Here is a 19,706-nt window from a genome sequence, read left to right as displayed (position 1 = left end):
GCGAAACGGTCTCTCCTACAGTGTTACAAAATTTTTGATGAGATTTCCGGTACACTTCTTGGGTATTTTCATCACAGTTATTGTTCCATTGCAGTTTTACTGATGAAAATCGAACATTTCAGGGATAAATCAATGGAAAGTGGGAATTTGAGGACAATTATTCCATAAAAAGTCGTGAAATCGGGAAAATTCAGGAATATATTTCCTTAAATTTTTGTTTAATTGAAAATTCAACTTAAATTGTAAAGTTCTTGTCTTCCTCATGCGCAGAAACTTGGAATAACATTCAATTTTCAGTGGAATAGGAAATTTCATGATTTTTATTTCTCCTAAATTGAATTCAATGTCACTCTACCGAAAATTACTTGTCAACTGTACTATTAAAAATCCTTGGCTGAAATTTGCGTTATACTCGGTGAATATTTTTATCACATTATACTTCCACTGAACTTTGAATTAATTTAGTAACTAAATAATCCCAAATTTTATGGAAAAATCCATGGAAAGTGCAAATTGTAGTTCAATTATTCCATGAAAATTCGAAGAAATCAGGAAAATTCAGGAGTATATTTCCATAAATTTTCATTCTATTGAAAATTTATTTTAAATTGTAGAGTTCTTGCCTTCCTCATGCTTCCAAATATGGAATGACACTGAATTTTTAGTGAAATATGAAATTTTATGTTTTTTATTTCTCCTAAATTGAATTCAATGTCACTCTATCGAAAATTACTTGTCAACTGCACTATTAAAAATCCTTGGCTAAAATTTGCGTTATACTCCTTAGATATTTTTATCACATTATACTTCCACTGAACTTCTAATTAATTTAGTAACTGAATAATCCCAAATTTTATGGAAAAATCGATGGAAAGTGCAAATTGTAGTTCAATTATTCCATGAAAAATAATAGAAATCAGAAAAATTCAGGAGTATATTTCCATAAATTTTCATTCTATTAAAAATTTATTCTAAATTGTAGAGTTCTTGCCTCCCTCATGCTTCCAAATATGGAATGACACTGAATTTTTAGTGAAATATGAAATTTTATGTTTTTTATTTCACCTAAATTAAATTCAATGTCACTCTACTGAAAATTATTTCTCAACTATAATGATAAGTATCTTTGATTGAAATTTTGGGTACACTCATTGGATATTTTTATCACACTATAATTCCATAGAGATTCCAATGAAATTTTATAGATAAATCAATGGAAATCCGGAAAATTCAGATATATTTCCTTGAATCTTCAATTAATTAAAAATTCAGCGTAATTTGGTACTCAATATTCATGTTTTTATTGATAATTCAACTTAAATTAGAGTTCGCCTGCTCAGAAGCTTGGAATTACATAAAATTTTCAGTAAAATATGAAATCTCAATGAATTTCGTCATTGAAAATCCAAATCTTTGAGAAAAAATCAACGAAAACAGCAATTTTACTTCAAAATATTCCATAAAAATCCATGGAAATCAGGAAAAATCAGGAATATATTCCCTCCAGTGTACATTTCACGGAAAACTCAGCGTAGTTACTGCATATTCATGTTCTTATTGATAATCCAACTTAAAGTGGAGTTCTTGTTTTCCTCCTGGAATTACACTGAATTTTCACTGAAGTATCAAACTTCCTGATTTCTTCCCCTAAATCGAATCCACCGTCACTCATCTACTGAAAACGACTTGTCATTAGTACTCTTAACACCCTTCTATTAAAATTTCCTGGAAATTTTCCTCATTCACGTGAATATTTCCCTGAATCTTCAAGTAATTTCGGGAATCAGCTCAAAAATTTGCACTCCAATCGAGTTTCCGATACAATTTGAAATTTCATGACCCCTCCCCCAAATATTTAAAGCCCCCTCTCAAAAATGACTAATCAAATGTCCATGAAATACCGATTCCTCCCTATCATCGCGCACACCAATATGAAAGGAACTATTACCCCCACAACCGCAGGGCTTCACCCACATAAAGAGCAAGAGGGCTTTATCGCCACGGGTTTGATTCCCAATAGACGCTCCTATATGCAGCTTTACCATCGGAAAGAGTAGATCCACCAACACACTCGTATACGAGTTTAATATTCGGTGTAACATCATCCCAGAAAGAAAAGAGGAGGGGAATTCACAAAAACCTGGCCCTTTCAGAATGGAAAAAAGCGAGGGTTCTCCAATAGTCCTCAACATTTTTACCCGATAAAATTTCCGGGCTGACTACATCAATGCCTTTGACCCCCTCGAGTGCGCTGGAAAACTGAAAAATATTCCAAAGATCCAAGGGAACGAGACGAGTTGGAAATAATTGCGGCGGGAAAACACGGTGAAATCCCCCTCTGCCCACATAGAAGTGACTAATTCTCTTTGAGACCCTTGCGGTCACATACAATCGATTCCGTGAGCCACGTAATAAGCGAGATAGACTCGCTATCCTCTCCCGTATCCCTTGGAATCAGCGGGATACGCAAGAAGAATCCTGGAGATGAAAAAGAAAGGAAAAAAAAAGGTATGAAAGAGAGAAAAAAAGAGGAATTTATATAGAGAAGTGAAGCCAGCGTCTCGAAACGCTCCTCACTGATTTCCTTCTCTAAATATGGCCGCCTTCTCTCCTTTCTTTCTTCCTGCACTCGTTTTGTACTCTCTCCCCTTGTCCCACTTGCCCCCTCAACGGCTTCGTAACCACCCATAACCGCCCCTGCTTGCCCGAAGGTTCTACTTGATTGCCGAGGCATCTTAACCTCGGCCGCAGAGTCCGCGCGGACTCTTGTGTTTTCATTTTCCCCCGGTCGGTATGTACGAGTCACTCTAAACCTATAAGGATCCTCAATGAGTGTCATCCACCAACAAGCATACAGAAAAATTTACCCCACGCCCAGGTGGAATAAAGAGGCGTAACAACGCTGAAAAAATACCAATGACATTTGTGTTTACTTTACCATCGACCAATGAAATTTCACGAACTAGAGTGTGACGCTCGTGCGTCGAGTCCGCGCGGACTCGGGGAAGTCCCGACCTTTATTATGCTTTATATACGGATATACCGTCGATGCCTTCCAGTCCCAGAGAGAGTATACGAGCCCAAAGTCTTCGGTCTTCGGGGTAGTAGCGGCAAAGAAGAGAGGAGAAAAAAATATGTTGAGGGGGAAAAAAAATTGCATAGATCGAACGTTTCCGTGACACGAACTTCAAGCCAACAAACCGGTATACCGAGCATCACCGAACATTCACGACGCATCGACGCATCCCCCTCTCAACTTCTTTTCAACTAATTAATACAACCGCATACAAGATAGTAAACGCTCTCGTTTTTCAATCAAATCCAGGATTCGCGGGGTGGTTCGTGATATTTGTAGTCGTACGATGGTTTAATGTCTTGGGGGGAATTTTTTATTGAATAGAGTCGTGGAGGGTCGATGCATTTTTGACAGCGCAGGAATTTTCCGTTTTGTAAAGCATTCTTTTTTTGGTGGTTGCAGGGATGAAAACGTGTTTTCGTTCGTTTTTTGGAGTAATCGAAAAATTTAATGGAGTAGTTAGTACGAAAAATTACAACTAATGAATACGAGAGAACGATATTTTTCCATTTTGCGTGGAATTATTCATTGAATAAAGTTATGAAAAATCGAGTTGTACGGATTTTGAAAAAAAAAACATCTTCATTGTGTCAGAATGGAGAATTTTCATTTTTTTTAACTCATTCATTTTTAATTACTAGAAATCATAAAGTACGTATCCAATATTTTTCATTCAATTTTCATCTTCGGGAATAAAAAATTTTTTTATGAATTTAATGAGAGAAGAGATGAAAGGTCATATTATTCCACCGAATTAATTCAAGAGATTTACAATTTTTTCCTGGGATGATATTCGTATTTTCATATTTTTCGATTTAGCATAGAATTATTCATTAAATAAAACCATTAAAAATCGAAAAGTTTCAGTTAATTTCAGAAACATTTATAATTCATTGATCTGTAATTACTTATCAAAATGATAAAATACGTGTCCAATATTTTTCATTCAATTATCATATTCAAGAATTTTTATTTTATATGAATTTCTTGCATATGCCTGAGTAAATGTCGGCAGAAAATAGACTGATAGAAGAGGTCCTTTCATATTATTCCACTGAATTATTAATACAAGAGATCTACATTTTTTCCATGATAGAAAAAATTAGTTCTGCCGAAAAATTACATGTTCCCCTGAGAACTTTTCTCGTATTGAGCCAATTTACTTGTGGACAAAAAAGAAAGTTTCCACCAAAACGAGATAATTATCAACAGTTCGAATTCTTCGACGTATATTTCTGATGATCACGACAAAAATTCAATTTTTGTGAAAGATATTAAATTTCCTCCTCTCAATTTGGTTAACTCCCTCAAGTAAATCTGTTCCACTCCATCAAATTTCTCAGTGTACCCCACGCAATGCAGAATTTTTCACCCTTTATAACTCGTTCATTTTCAATTACTTCTGGAAATAATAAAATACGTGTCCAATACTGTTCCTTCAATTTCCACATTCCCGAGTGAAAAAATTAAACGAATTGTCGTTTATATGAATTCCCCGCATATGCGTGAATGAATGTTGGTGGAAAATAGACCGAGAGAAGAGGTCCTTTCATGAAAGTACATTTCACATATCCGCGAATGAGTTAACACGACGTCAAGGTGCCAATTATCATTCTATCATCCGTGCAAGCTTCTGCCTGTGTGAATCTTCCCAGAATTCACTTGACACTATGAAACAAGCCTTTTTCACAACAGTTGGCCTGTCTCTACTATTCTGTTAACCATAAGTTATATATGTGTACCCAACTTTCAGCCAAGTTGACAAACGGTTCCGCTAATAGACCACCACACGTAACTTCCCGTCAAATATAAACGTGCGCTAAGCTACATGGGAAAATTGAGGACGCTCTGATATCTATACATACATCGATGATTTTACGGGTTAGTATGTATGTAGCGTTTATCACTGCGCTGGCCCGAGTGGTGTGTCTCGCCAGTTCGACGCCAATTTTGACCACTGCTATAATAATAATTGCTGGTTGACGAATTATTTGTTCTGGCATGATGCCCATTTGCTTCGAAAATCGGGTTTTATTGGCAGTACGTTTAGGAAGGTCTTTCCGCTATATTGAAATCAATGAAACGGTTTATCCTTCATCGTTTCAGCACTGTTGATTGGACTGTATCGGGTATTATTAGGGATGGGCGACGCCAATAAAAAACATCGATGTTGTGAATCAATTTTTCAGGAAAAAACATCGTTTATTTGAAAAGTCGATGTTTATCTCATTACACAGGCGAAAAAATTAATTCTTTAAATAATTTTTTTCTTCTCGTCTTTATTGAAAAATTTATATTTAAAAAATACAATCCGAATAACTTGCGTTTTGGTGATGAGTACTGCTAGAGAGTTGAATCTTGAATCTTGAAACAGGGTTTTTGATTAATTAAAAAAAATATATTTAATATTTTCCGTTAGCTGCAATAATTGTTAAAAATTTAAATTTACAAAAACAATAGATGACTGAACTTGTTCACTTATCATTTTTAACATACATACTGTAGAAAATAATTATTTCTGATTGCGCATAAATTATTACTTTGTTTATTCTCAATCAATAAACATTATTATTCGACAAAAAAATGAAAAATTTTGAAACATCGATGTTGGGGCATGAAAAATCGATGTTTTCGATTAATCGACAAAAATCGATCATTCGTATTATTATTAGGGATAGGAACCTACAGTGACGGAGGAATGAAAAAAGTTCTCAAAAAAGACTTGTTTGGACCAAAAAATTGCGAATCAAAAATTACAAAAAATAATTTTGTTTTTGATTCGAACACGAGACGGTGCCCCTTCTGGATGAAAATTCGAATATCTATTGCTGTGTATTTGTTCTTCTCGTCCCTAATAACCACCTTCATGTACCATCGTCTCCTTCTTTCTTGTTATTCTTTTGTATTTGTTGTTCCTCCGTGGACGTGTCATTTCTTTTGTATCTTGCCATCATTTATATTGCCCCAAATTCTTTTAAAAAAGTAATTCATTATTAAATGACTTATGATGATTTGCTAATTCATTTGTGTCTTTTTATCGTTTATTTCGCCCCGAATTCCTTTAATAAAGTCATTTTTTATTAAATGGGCCCATTCTTTACGCTATTATATCAATGAGGAACGTTTCGTGAAGCTGTTTTATATCGAATTATATCGAACCCGCCCGACCATTGACCCTCAATTCTGATTGGTCAATGAGTCGCGTGAAATCAGTCGCTAAAAAAACACGCGGTATTTTCAAGTGCTTCAAACTCACAAATTAGTTTTTGTGTCATAATTGTAAATTTTTTCGTGTTTATCATGCACGAAATTGATGAATTCTTTCTTCTTGGATTGTCATTCATCATGTGTTTTCGTGAATCTCATTAATTTCAATTCCTTCAATTTTTCTTTTTTCGCGAATGATGTAAATTTGATTCTGTTCCATGTTTTGACTAGCATTTCTATAGGATTTTCGTATATGATATTCGGATATTTCTATACGGATATTTTTATACAAATTATTTCTGTACGATTTCTATAGGTTTGATCCTATACGACCCACTGCCAGAGCTATAGAAACATTTCGTATGGAGTTGCGACATTTCTCTACGTTTTTCTCTGGAGGGTTTAGACATCTTTCGTATGAAAACAAAAATTTATGTAAAAATTTATGAATAGAAATAATTCATATAAAAAATATCCGTATAGAAATATCCGAATATCATATACGGTAATCTATAGAATTTCTATACGCAATCCGTATAGCAAATTTCTATACGATTTTTTCATACGTGCGTTACCTGCAAATACAGTTCTATGGCTCTCCTGTAAAATCACGATTTATCGACTTATCACCCTTTACCGCTTCGCTACTGAATTGAAAATTCAGTATAATTTGGTACTGAATATCCACATTTCTATTTATAATTCAAGTAAGTTGCGGAATTGTTGTCCATCGTTTGCTCAAAAATTTGGAATTTCCTTTTGGAAAAAAATTGCAAATTCTGAAATATCAGTGGAAAATGTGAAACTGAGCTCTATTAAAACAATATGTTGTTATAAGAACATTTTCACATGGCCATCAAGTTCCCCATATTAATGAACGTATAATGCATTCAGAACTGATGAAAGAACCAGAATAAAAAGAAAGCAAATGGAATAATGGAGATGAAGATTAGCAGAATGGAAGAGTAAGGGAGTGGAAGAAAATTGCAGGTGCCTATGAGCGATGCCCTATTAGAGTTAACTCCGGTAATGGAAATATTATTTTCATTTTTTTTCCCCCTCTCATTTGCTCGCCCTCAAGCTGACCGCGTTCGGCTCCCACAAATTACTCGCTTCCACCCTCAATTGCTCTTTTTTCGTTGAGGGAACGGGCGAAAAAATTTCAATGCCTTTTTTGTCCTGATTTTTCCTACTCTGCTGAATATTGATGAATATTCCTAAATTGTGAGGTCCGCCTTATAAAACAAGTTGAAAAAATTATTCTCAGGGTAAACAATTGATTGTTTATAAATTATTTATGAAAAAAGATTTTTCTTATCTACCAACAAATTGTTAAACATTTCTGGCTGAAATATCCATTACATTATAGTTTCACTGAAATTTCAAGCAATTTCATCTTCGAAAATTACAATATTGGAAGCAACAAATGAATTAAAACTCCCGAGTCTTTCAACACATTATTATAAAAAAATTAAGAAGGATTAGGAAATAAAACAGACACCTCAAGCACCGTTACATTAATTTAATTCACACGTCTTACGCGTGGGATATTGAACTTCCTCAAAATACAATAGGTATGACAGAAAGAATAGTTATTAAATTATCAATTTTGATGTAATAAAGTTTTTCATTACAAGAATATTAAATATGCGAATGTCCTATTGTTTATCATGTCTATCATGATCGCTAAAGAACCTCGTAGCATTTGGAAATCTGAGTGGATCTGGAAAGTCAGGACTTTGATATCTGTTTGGATGAAGGCATTCCCTGATAGCCTCTCCAAATGCACGTCTGGCAGTTGAATCAGATGCAACAGCAGCAGCTGCCCCATCAACTTCCTCGACTCCAGCACGCCCAACACTCTCCCTGATCAGACGCTCCATGGAAGCTGGTATTGCTGAACTATTAGACGTAGGACTCGCCAAAAGCGTTGGCTTCTGCTGCTCCACCAATTTCCTTCGTTTGCTTGGCATTGTCGCCAAGTATGCATCGCTCAGTGTCGTAACACTACCTCCAGATAGGCCAAGCTGCAGCTGCCTCCTCTGTCTAGCTCCATCGCGTGCTATTATTGGAACCCAATCAGGCAGAAGATTTTCGTGACCTGGGAATGTCGTTGAAACCTCCTCATTCTCATCCAGCATCAGTGGATCTGGCCCTGAATCAGTCTCCATTGGCTCTGGTACTGATTGAGCCGTTGATTGGGGTGCTGGGGCCGATGACACGGTCGATGTTGCCTGGCTTGCTGCTGGCCATGCCTGAGATGGCCTCGAGTTTGTTTGGGGCTGATCCTTGTAGCACAAAAATTTCGTTATTTCCTCCGTCGGGGGAGATTGCACTGTTCGAGCATAACGACAAACCCATGTCAAAACTGTTTCCATAATCCACTCACGGAACAGTGGGGGCATGCCCTGTGTCATTTGATTCTGAAATCATAATTTAGTCCGTTTCATTCATTTGTCGTTAATAGTTATTCATTCTATTTATTTACTGGCCATATTCATGACATATATTCGTAGATTTTCATTGACATGAGGTATTCGGGGAATTTATAGGGAATCAAATGGTCAGGGATGAAACACAAACCATCAGAATGATTTAATGATGATGAATAATAAATTGGAGAGGCTTTTACAAGGGGAGAAGATTACAAGCATTGTAATCGTCCAATTTTCATATTCTCTAATTTTGATTGAAAATGATGTAGAATAGTCTGAAACGTAAATATATCTAAATGTAAAAATAAGTTTGGCGATCATGGCAATTTTTGCCAAATTGAGTAATTAAGTGGCTAAAATAATTCCAAAAAATCTGAAATTTTGGCAGATTATAGGACTTAATGAGAACTAACGCTGCGCAAAATTTTAATCCGATCGATGTAATAGTTTTTGAGAAAAAGCCATTCGTTTTTAAATTGTTTTCCGCAAATATCTTTAAAACTACTGGACCAATTTCGATTATTTCATTTTCAAAATATTCAGTTCGATGCCTTCTACCTAAATCAATCAAAACATATATACCCGTCCATACAAAGTTTTCGAGAAACTCCCGTTTTTGTTTTTTTATAAAAAAAAAACTTTGTGCGAAACTCGAGATATCAACTTTTCTTTTTCAGATCGAACCGCTTGGTAGGAGATATTGACAATGGAAGATGGAAATGTGTAAAAAAAATTTAACATACAGCAAATCGAATTGCGCATCTCTCAAATACATTCGGGCCAATTAGAGGTAGGGGTCCCACAAATTCATTAACACCACTGCTCAAAGTCAGACGACAGACTCCAATCAGATTACTAGCCAGTGCTTTTATGGGTTCGATGACAGCCTCAACGAATGCTGTACTCGTATCTGCAATGTGAAAGAGTAGTACTTATTTCTCAGGATATAAAATTGAAGGGGTGCAATAAATATACAAATGATACACAATTTTTTGTCTGTTGGGAATATCTTCAAAAAAATAAGGAATGCTTCTTGATTATTTGCATTCACTTTCCTCTTTCAAACTACTATCTTCTCGCAATTTAAAACATTCTTGTATGTCAACGTAAAAGTCATATTCAAACATAAACAAACTTCTAAAGCTTGAAAAAATTCTGTTGATAGGGAAGTTGCTGAAAAATGCAGTTGATCGAGAAAATCACGACAGCACTGTCGAAAAAATATTGTCCAAAATTTCCAGTACATTTCTTGACAATTTTCACTCCATTATAACTTTACTGAAATTTCAAAGAATTTCGTGATTAAAAATTCGAAACTTCATGGAAAAATCAATGGAAACTGCAAATTCCACATCAATTCAGTAGCGAAATAGTCAAACGGTTGAAGTCAATTTAGTCTTTAGTTGAGTTTTCCAGCAATATTTCCCAATTTAAGGGAAATAGCGAAATTTTCATAATAATCTTCATTGTAGAGTGAATTGAGTGCTACTAAAAAATTGTGTTATGAGAAAAAATTTGGTATCTCCATAGATTTCGAGATATTCCTTGAAAAACCGTTTGACCACTTCGCTACTCAATTACTCCCTGAAAATTGATATAAATCAGAAAAATTCAATTGACAATTTAACGTAATTTGATACTGAATATTCACTTTATTTCTTCCCACTAAATCACCTTCAATGTCATTCTCCCGAAAATGACTCCACTGAAACTCTATTATATCTAAAAGAAAATGGATGAAGATATTTACCATAATCAGTGAATATACACCTCACAATTTCCGCCACATGAACGTTCAAAACATTCTCAACAGTCTCCCTTAAAGCGACAGCAGCTCCCCGTTCATCATTGGCTATCCCCCAGTTAAAAGTGTACTCCAGATATCCCCTCAACTCGCGAATAAGCGTCTCAGCAATACGATTAGGTAAATCCCCCTCAGAAACGGAGGTGTTATTCTCTCGAAGAGCAATACGCAGTTTCCTCTGGATGCGGAGACTCAGAGGAGAGTAGTCCCCCTCAACAATTCTATACCAATCTCCAACAGATAATCCCGAAAGTACTCTATATATACTCATGTGAATAGTTCGTTCTGCTAGCCTAGTCGGAGGTAAATCTACAGACAGATAAATCCCCCTACTGGCTAAAACATCGCTGATCGAAGTACCTAGCGTGGGTCTCACATTGGCCATGCTCTCAGCCAAAGTGGGAGCACTGGAGTTGACGAGCTGTACCCCAGTTATCGTGGCAAATCTGGGCCCACGAATACCCCCAAGTGTTCCACCAGCTTGATTCTGCACAGGAGGATCTCCACCAGCCCCACCAGTCTGTGTCGATGCAGCTGTACTGGTCTGAGCAGGCTGACGACGCACGTGCTGAGATGTGCAGGGCAAAAATGGATCGAAGTCAATGCTGTCAGCAACATCCAGACCAACGCCAAGTGCCTGTGCATGCTGAAGCACATGAGTCCTCGACGTAGTTCTTGTCTGAGTCGAAGTTGTTGGATGAGTGTCTGTATTTCCCCTCGGCTGTGAGCTCGCTGATTCACCAGCAACTGTCCTCGGACGATGACGAAGACATCCAACTGTTGGAGTTGCTGATGTAGCTGTGGATGATGTTGTTGATGGAGCCCCTGTCGATGGAGCAGGCATTGGCACCCTTGTCTCTGCCATGTAGCCTGCCACTGCCTGCATCAGGTGTCTGATTATGTCAGGGGAGGGAGCTCCCCAGGAGAATCCAGCACTCGTGCCAGCGGCATTCGAAGTGTTGTTGTTATTTGCATTTGTGGTATTGTTGTTGTTTGTGTTGTTATTGTTGTTGTTGTTGGCCCCTTGGGGCTGAGGCTCAGAGGAGAAGCTCCAGACTCGTGGAGCTTGTGGACTCATTTCCATGACAACTTCGACGTTGTTGGGGAAATTGAAGACTTGACCGAATGGAGAGTCTGATTGGCCTGAACGCTCTGGATTGGATTGTGGTTGGGATGTCTGGGTTGATGAACCTGTTGCCTCGGTGTTGGCTGATGTTGGTTGGGGGGGCTGGGTGGGGGGTGGGTCGTTATCAGCGCTGTTGTTGTCGGTTTGGCCGTGGAGACTGATGTGGGCCTCGACTTGGATTGGCAAGCCAGCCTGGACAATTGCTGGGGGTCTGATGTTCATGGGACGACAACGCAGGGTTCTGGGGGGCGTCTGCTGCATGTCGATGCTGATGTTGCTGAGGGCGTGCTCGGCGTGAGAGAGAAAGTGAAAACACTCGGAGACACCGTCCATTATGCGCTGATTCTCCTCGGGGGTTGATGATGTTGGGGAGAGGATTCGATCCCTTATGTAGGGCGTTAGGCGATCCCGAGTTGTCAAGAGCTCTCTCACGAGTTCGGAGAGCTGACGAGGCAGTAGGCCTTCGGTTGGGGTGGCTTCTCCACTTGTCGCAGGCTCAGGCTCGTCCTGGACCTGGACCTGGGGATCGGATATCCAAGTCAGCGGGATTTTAGTGGTTTTCGGATGGAATTTCATGGATAACTGAAGTTTGTTTATTTTCGTTGAGAAGTGAAAATGCATAGTTGAAGTAGTAATTACAATTGCCGACTGATTATTGAATAAATAATTGCTTCTTGAGGGGAGTTTACTACCTCAGTTTTAATGGTAAACTGAGAAAAAATTTGGTTTTGATTTTGACATTGAGTGGAACGAGGCTTTACAGGAATGCAATCTTCAAAATTGTAGACATGACGCAATTCTCAAGCGATTGACTCAGATTTTCAGNGTTATTGTTGTTGTTGTTGGCCCCTTGGGGCTGAGGCTCAGAGGAGAAGCTCCAGACTCGTGGAGCTTGTGGACTCATTTCCATGACAACTTCGACGTTGTTGGGGAAATTGAAGACTTGACCGAATGGAGAGTCTGATTGGCCTGAACGCTCTGGATTGGATTGTGGTTGGGATGTCTGGGTTGATGAACCTGTTGCCTCGGTGTTGGCTGATGTTGGTTGGGGGGGCTGGGTGGGGGGTGGGTCGTTATCAGCGCTGTTGTTGTCGGTTTGGCCGTGGAGACTGATGTGGGCCTCGACTTGGATTGGCAAGCCAGCCTGGACAATTGCTGGGGGTCTGATGTTCATGGGACGACAACGCAGGGTTCTGGGGGGCGTCTGCTGCATGTCGATGCTGATGTTGCTGAGGGCGTGCTCGGCGTGAGAGAGAAAGTGAAAACACTCGGAGACACCGTCCATTATGCGCTGATTCTCCTCGGGGGTTGATGATGTTGGGGAGAGGATTCGATCCCTTATGTAGGGCGTTAGGCGATCCCGAGTTGTCAAGAGCTCTCTCACGAGTTCGGAGAGCTGACGAGGCAGTAGGCCTTCGGTTGGGGTGGCTTCTCCACTTGTCGCAGGCTCAGGCTCGTCCTGGACCTGGACCTGGGGATCGGATATCCAAGTCAGCGGGATTTTAGTGGTTTTCGGATGGAATTTCATGGATAACTGAAGTTTGTTTATTTTCGTTGAGAAGTGAAAATGCATAGTTGAAGTAGTAATTACAATTGCCGACTGATTATTGAATAAATAATTGCTTCTTGAGGGGAGTTTACTACCTCAGTTTTAATGGTAAACTGAGAAAAAATTTGGTTTTGATTTTGACATTGAGTGGAACGAGGCTTTACAGGAATGCAATCTTCAAAATTGTAGACATGACGCAATTCTCAAGCGATTGACTCAGATTTTCAGACATGCGTACATAATATGTGCACAAACATAACTGAGTGAGCTTTTTTGACAATATCTGTTTTTGAAATTTTGGATTTTTTTTTCTCTGAAAATGAAGCCATTCATTTCAGAGAAAAAAAAAGTGAAGGAAAAACAGCCAAAGCACTTGGATACCCTTAATTGAAAAATTTCATAATTTCATAATTTTAACGTTTCAAAATTTCACAATTTCAGAATTTAAAAATTTACAAAATTTCCAATGAAAAAGAAAAAATTAAAAAAGTTCAAGTGAACAGAATGTTTGAAGTTTGCAAGTCTTGAAAATAGCAAGTCCACTGTCCGTGGAATTCCATTTTGTTCTACCAGTGTGACTGTTATTGCTAATGTGATAACCTAAATTTACTCAACATGGTTAAATGATTTCAGTAGGGAAGTGGTAAAACGGTACAAGTTAATTTTGACTATTGGCCAGTTTTGAATGAATATCTCGGAATCTAAGGGAGATAGCAAAATTTTTGTTATAACCTTTTTTGTAGAGCCGATTGAGAGCCCCAACAAATATAATCACGAAAATTTCGCTATCTCCCTCAGATTCGGAGATATTCCTCAAAAACTCAACTATAACTATGAGATAAGTCGATTTAAACCGTTTTACCACTCCGCTACTGATTTAATTCGAACACTATGATTATACCGGTGTTGGCTGTGGATCCTCCACTGGCGTCGGGGTGGATTCAGCAGCTGCTCCATCACTTGGGGCAGACGTCTGCGGTGTTGTAGCTTCGTCAGAGGTGTCACTGGCGTTCTCCAGACGATCGATGACTCGATTGGCTTGATCCAGCATGCGACGAACCACTGTCAAGTGGCTGTTGGCGAGGATCCCACTGAATTGGGGAGTTGGCCACTCGGCGTCGTGGCGGTCCAGGACGTCAGCTGGGATTGACACTGATCCCACGTACATGGGGTTTCCATGGAACTGGGTTTGACGGTACTGGATCCTGGGACCTGACTGCCAGGTACCACCCTGGGAACTCTGGCTGTGAGAGTTATTTTGGCCGGCATTGTTGGGCCTCTGGTGGAGGGATGGGGGTAAACGCTGTACCAGGTGGATCACCTTGCCATTCACGTCTTGAATATAATTACAATTTGATCAGTAAACGTGGTATTTTACTCATAATACGGCGGTCCAATTTTTTTTCATATTGAAATCGACATTTAGAAATATTGTCGAAAGATTTGGAGTGCATCTATGATGAAAGGGTCTCTTCGGTGAGCTCTCAAATTAATTGAAAAGTTTTTATAATTTTTTTGCGGTAAAATCACTGAAATAACGGTAAAATTTTCGCAAATATTCCCACTCGTGAAATAATTTTTACGTAATTTTATTGAAAAATTAATGCAAAAAATTGCTGTATAGTTCTTCGTAATTGAACGCGAAATCCTTCAAGATTTCTAGAATCTTCCCGAGTCCTCTGGAACGTTCTGCATCGGAAAATTAGAGTTTTCCAGATGATGGGCCATGTTTCCAGAGGATTCTGCACCGTTCTGGAGATTTCTTGAATTTTTTCGAACCTTCCATGAATTTCCGGAGAAGTGATAGTAAGATTTTACTGCACACCGAGAGAAAAACGAACAAGTGCTCAAATAACTCTTGTTTGAGCCAAAAAATCACAAGTTGACAATTACATTTTCAAGTTTTAGTTCGGATTTCCGGTATAATTCGTGAAAATTTTTATCAAAATTCAGATCAATATATTTTTTGATTGAAAAGTCAAGTGAACTGCGCAATTCGCATTTCTGTGTTGCTCAAAAATGTAAAATTTCATTAAAGTTTCAGTGGAATTTGAAATTTATATTTTTTTCTGACAATACTAGTATTTTTCATTCAATATTCATATCCAGAAATTTGAAAAATTCATGCAAACCTGTCCCGAACATTTGATATTCCACAATCCGTGATAAATCAATTTGTTACACCTCAAGTCCAATTCACCAATCACTCAATCATATCCTTTGAAAGACTTTAGCAATGAGTGCTTCTAAAAATTAGACAAGAAACATTTTTCGTAACTGACTCACTTTCTTACAAAAAAATCTGACAATTCTGTGAAATCCTTCATTGTCTAAAAAATTTGTAGTTTAACATCTGAAGAATCAACTTATAGACTTGACGAATGAATTTCTCCACAAGTAAGTTATGTCAGCACGAAATTGAACATTTCATATCCCTCAACCCCAAGTACATCACAACAAATTCTCATAAACAAGATGTATCGCTTTTAATTTCAATAAAAATATCCCAAGTTAAAATCCTAATTACCGTATTCATTGAGATTTTTCTCATCTTGCAGCACACGGCCACAATAAATCAATCTCTGAAGGTCAGCTGGAATGCTGACAGTCTCTGCTATGTGTTCTTTGAATTGTCTAACTGTGATCTAAAAAACCAAATCGTACAGCTGCATTGGAAATGTCTTAATTACCGAATTAGCGGATGATGAAATTTGACAATTTCTCAGGACATGCAAACAGTTTGTCAATCCCTGAAAACTATTTGGACGCCATAAGAAATTATCTAAAATGACTACCGTCAATGTCCCAATCAGTGTCACTCGGTGATAGTTAAATTATTAATTTCTTTCATAATTCGTCAACTCGACGCACCAAGTGGATAGTTGATACTCTTTTTCATCGTTTGAGATAGTTTTTCCTTCAAACGAATGATTGAATAAATAAATATTTGAAAAATAGACAAAGTCCACCGTGTGCCGTTGATAATAATCATCGAAATGACATAGATTATCTATAAATTGCAAAATGAATCGAAAGCTGTCACTGATTTTCAGGAATCTATCAACAATTATTGCTGATACCAAACATGAAAAAAAATAATAGAAAAACCTGGCGCTTTCTTTAAGAACTTCTATTGGATTTCTATTGGAACTCTATAAGAACTTTCTTGCAGTTTCGTTCGAATTCGATTAAAAAATTGTATTCATTTCTTGCGTCATTTCTACTTGAGAGAAAAAAGTCAATAGGTTTTTATTGTTCTGGAGAAATTGTTGGGCGTAAATTTTCCAAGTTTTTTCCGCTGTTTTTTAAAATATTTTTTCAAATAGTAAAATTCAAGAAAAAAAATTGGGAAAATCTGCATATATGTCCTCCATCATTATAAATATATCATTTAGCTAACATATTATGTTAGCTTGCTTTCAAATACGAATAGCAGAAATGTGGACGTGCGTAATTGTGACGGGGAAGGGAGGGAGGGAGGGATGTGCCCCAGTAAGTGCCACTTTTCGACAGATTGCACTCTTATTTAATTTTGAATATTTGTAGGGTGAACAGGCCAATTGCTGGATAAACGAATGACCTAAATGGAGTTATAATAGCTTGTATATCTTCAGGAATGTTTTAATTAACACAAATAAACTATTTCAAGTGAAAACAACGCAACAAACAATAATTAAATTAAGAAACAGTTGAATGAGGCCGAAATCCCTAATTTCTGGACGACTGGGCCATATTTTTTTCAATTTATTAAATGTCGATCAATAGAAAAATGACTGATCACATGATTATACACGAGAAGTATTACTGAAAGTTGAAATAATCAATTCAATTTTCATTTTATTTATGGATTTATGGAATATTCAACAATAAATGCAAGTTCAAATAGTCCAGAAGCGAATCCCCCTTCATAAATTGACCTGTTTACTCTATTTAATTTTCAATATTTGTAATTCTGCTATTACAATTTTTTTCTGGCTGGGAAATAAAAAATTCCCGTTGTCTTAAGATGATTTGTATATTCTTCCTCGCTAAATTTTGAATTTTATTGATTAAAAAGTTGTTGAGTGTTGGACATTGACGGTACTGCGCTAGTAGTCCAGTCAAACTAGCTCTGAAAATGTCGTTTACATCGAAATTAACCAAAGGGCACCAAATTACACCAATCGATAGCTAAAAGTGTAATTATTAATGTTTTAAAAAGTATATGCTCAAATTTGCCGGGGTTACCCTCCATTTGTTATAAACAATAGGGCATTGCCGACAGGCCGTCTTCAATCCTAGATATCTTAAGTTAACCTCATCAGATGGGAAAAAAAAAATATTTCTTTGTAGCTGAGAAAATGTCCTATCGGGGGGAGTTAGGAACTTATAGCCCAAAATGTACCGTTAATTTACTATAAATTATAATAGCAATTTCGGAGCAGTCGGCGCAACGCGTCAGCTGTTACCCTCCCTGCGACAGTGCCATGAGTCACGTGATTGGCGCCATCCGCAACTTATTCAAACCTCCCAAGCAGCACAGTTCCGGAGGGTATCTGCAAGTATACCAAAAAGGCTGTCTAATGTCTGTCCAAAAAGATAACTTGTGTCTAGAAGTTAACTAAAAGTTATCGTATGACTGCAAGATACCTTTTGGACGGACATTAGTCAGCCCTTTTGGTATTCTTTCAGATATCTTTCGCAAGGTTTGCTACTTGGGCTCCTGCTGCGCTCAACGCAATAGCCCTCAACTGGATTTTTGATGAATATCTCTGAATCTGTGGCTAGTAGTCAAATTTTCATTATAAACTTTTTTGTAGATCTTTATTTGCTCTATAAAAATGGTTTTGACAAAAATTTTGCTATTCTCCAACGTTTTCGAGATATTCAATGAAAAATTAACAATATTCAAAATATTTTTCATTGAATATCTCGGAAACTTTGGAGAATAGCAAAATTTTGGTCAAAACCATTTTTATAGAGCAAATAAAGATCTACAAAAAGTTTATAATGAAAATTTGACTACTAGCCACAGATTCAGAGATATTCATCAAAAATCCAGCTGAGGGCTATTGCGTTGAGCGCAGCAGGTTTGAATAAGTTGCGCATGGCGCCAATCACGTGACTCATGGCACTGTCACAGGGAGGGTAACAGCTGACGCGTTGCGCCGACTGCTCCGAAATTGCTATTATAATTTATAATAAATTAACGGTACATTTTGGGCTATAAGTTCCTAACTCCCCCCGATAGGACATTTTCTCAGCTACAAAGAAATATTTTTTTTTCCCATCTGATGAGGTTAACTAAAGATATCTAGGATTGAAGACGGCCTGTCGGCAATTCCCAATTGTTTATAACAAATTGTGAATCACCCCGGCAAATTTGAGCATATACTTTTTAAAACATTAATAATTACACTTTTAGCTATCGATTGGTGTAATTTGGTGCCCTTTGGTTAATTTCGATGTTAAAAATCTAATTTGACTGGACTATAGTTTGTTACTCGTGGAACATATGATAACTCACATCGTCGTTCAACGAAAAGGTATGATTCTGAGAATCCAAGGTCTTCACCGTGAGATCGATCATTTTGGGGCTCGTGTAGGGAGAAAATCAGCTGCAACTATTTCCCTGAAGAATCTCTCTACTTCACACGATTAAAAAGCCATAATTCAATTAACTATAAATCCACGAATATTCAGGTGATGAAATTAGAAAGAGTGTGTGTGGCAATATTACACGTCCACTTACCGTATCCAACCGATGACAAGTCCAAAGCTAGAGTGCACTGATGAATATCGAAGGGCAAATAATTTTCACCGGATTACTATGCGATAAACTCATCCACTCGATACTATTTCATCATCACCCCCTTGAATAATTGGCCCTAAATGCACTTTATTCCTCCCTGAAGGTATTATGATGCGTCGCACACGTTATTTTACCCAGAATTCATTTTCTTCCTTGAAAAAACTAAAATGCCATACTGCCAACTCTTATTTTTTCGAGGAAGCAGCACGCTAACGACACTTAGCGGACATTCGCGTTCAGCTCCGGTGGTAATTCTCTGTTGTGTAATTCTCTGCATTGCCGACGAATTCAAAACTTTCAATTCGGATGTCGAAATATTCTTAAAAATTTTTGAACGTGATTATGAATTTATTTCATTTTATTTTTCATTTTATCGTGTTAAAAATGAAACATTCATTTGCAAGAATCAATCATAACATTTTGATTAATGTTTAATCATTTTATGATGTTAAAAATTAAACAAATATTCAAGATATCCTTCTTTTAAATATTTGAAAGTGATTACGAATTTATTTCATTTCATTTTTTATTTTATCGTGTTCAGAATGAAAAATCCATTTTCAACTATTCTATCCTGCGTGCCAAATTCTGTCTAATTTGGTAGTGACTATTCACGTTTTGATTGAAAACTCCAGTAAGCTGAAGAATTTCCGTTTCCTTTCTCGTTAAAAATTCGGAATTTCATTGGATTAAATTGAATTTCAGTGTTTCTCCATGG

The 19,706-nt window shown here is 37.3% G+C and overlaps 1 protein-coding gene across 1 annotated transcript; it reads right to left on the bottom strand.

Annotated features, from left to right (window-relative positions):
- Window positions 1-7,790: 7,790 nt before the first annotated feature.
- Window positions 7,791-19,184, bottom strand: LOC107037924 (large proline-rich protein bag6-B). Its single transcript, XM_015256757.1, has 7 exons — window positions 18,929-19,184; window positions 18,704-18,824; window positions 15,725-15,842; window positions 14,099-14,532; window positions 10,469-12,155; window positions 9,462-9,628; window positions 7,791-8,706 (listed from the first exon to the last, which is right to left on the bottom strand). The coding sequence occupies exons 2-7, from the start codon at window positions 18,764-18,766 to the stop codon at window positions 7,942-7,944; spliced, it is 3,234 nt and encodes a 1,077-aa protein (XP_015112243.1). The 5' UTR covers window positions 18,767-18,824; window positions 18,929-19,184; the 3' UTR covers window positions 7,791-7,941.
- Between the last annotated feature and the right edge of the window lie 522 nt (window positions 19,185-19,706).

This window comes from Diachasma alloeum, unplaced genomic scaffold (assembly GCF_001412515.2).
Source record: "Diachasma alloeum isolate Michigan unplaced genomic scaffold, Dall2.0 Dall_scaffold_00271, whole genome shotgun sequence".
Taxonomy (NCBI): domain Eukaryota; kingdom Metazoa; phylum Arthropoda; class Insecta; order Hymenoptera; family Braconidae; genus Diachasma; species Diachasma alloeum.
The sequence above is the reverse complement of the archived record's forward strand: the minus strand, read 5'-3'. Positions and strand labels throughout refer to the sequence as shown.

What these genes read in the sequence shown, in the direction of transcription:
- LOC107037924 (XM_015256757.1), bottom strand. Translation starts at nt 18,766, where the DNA reads ATGATCGATCTCACGGTGAAGACCTTGGATTCTCAGAATCATACCTTT. An exon ending in GAAAAATCTCAATGAATACG is followed by an intron (nt 14,533 to 15,724) that starts GTAATTAGGATT and finishes ATTATATTCAAG; the next exon opens with ACGTGAATGGCAAGGTGATC. An exon ending in GATGCGCAATTCGATTTGCT is followed by an intron (nt 8,707 to 9,461) that starts GTATGTTAAATT and finishes TTATGATTTCAG; the next exon opens with AATCAAATGACACAGGGCAT.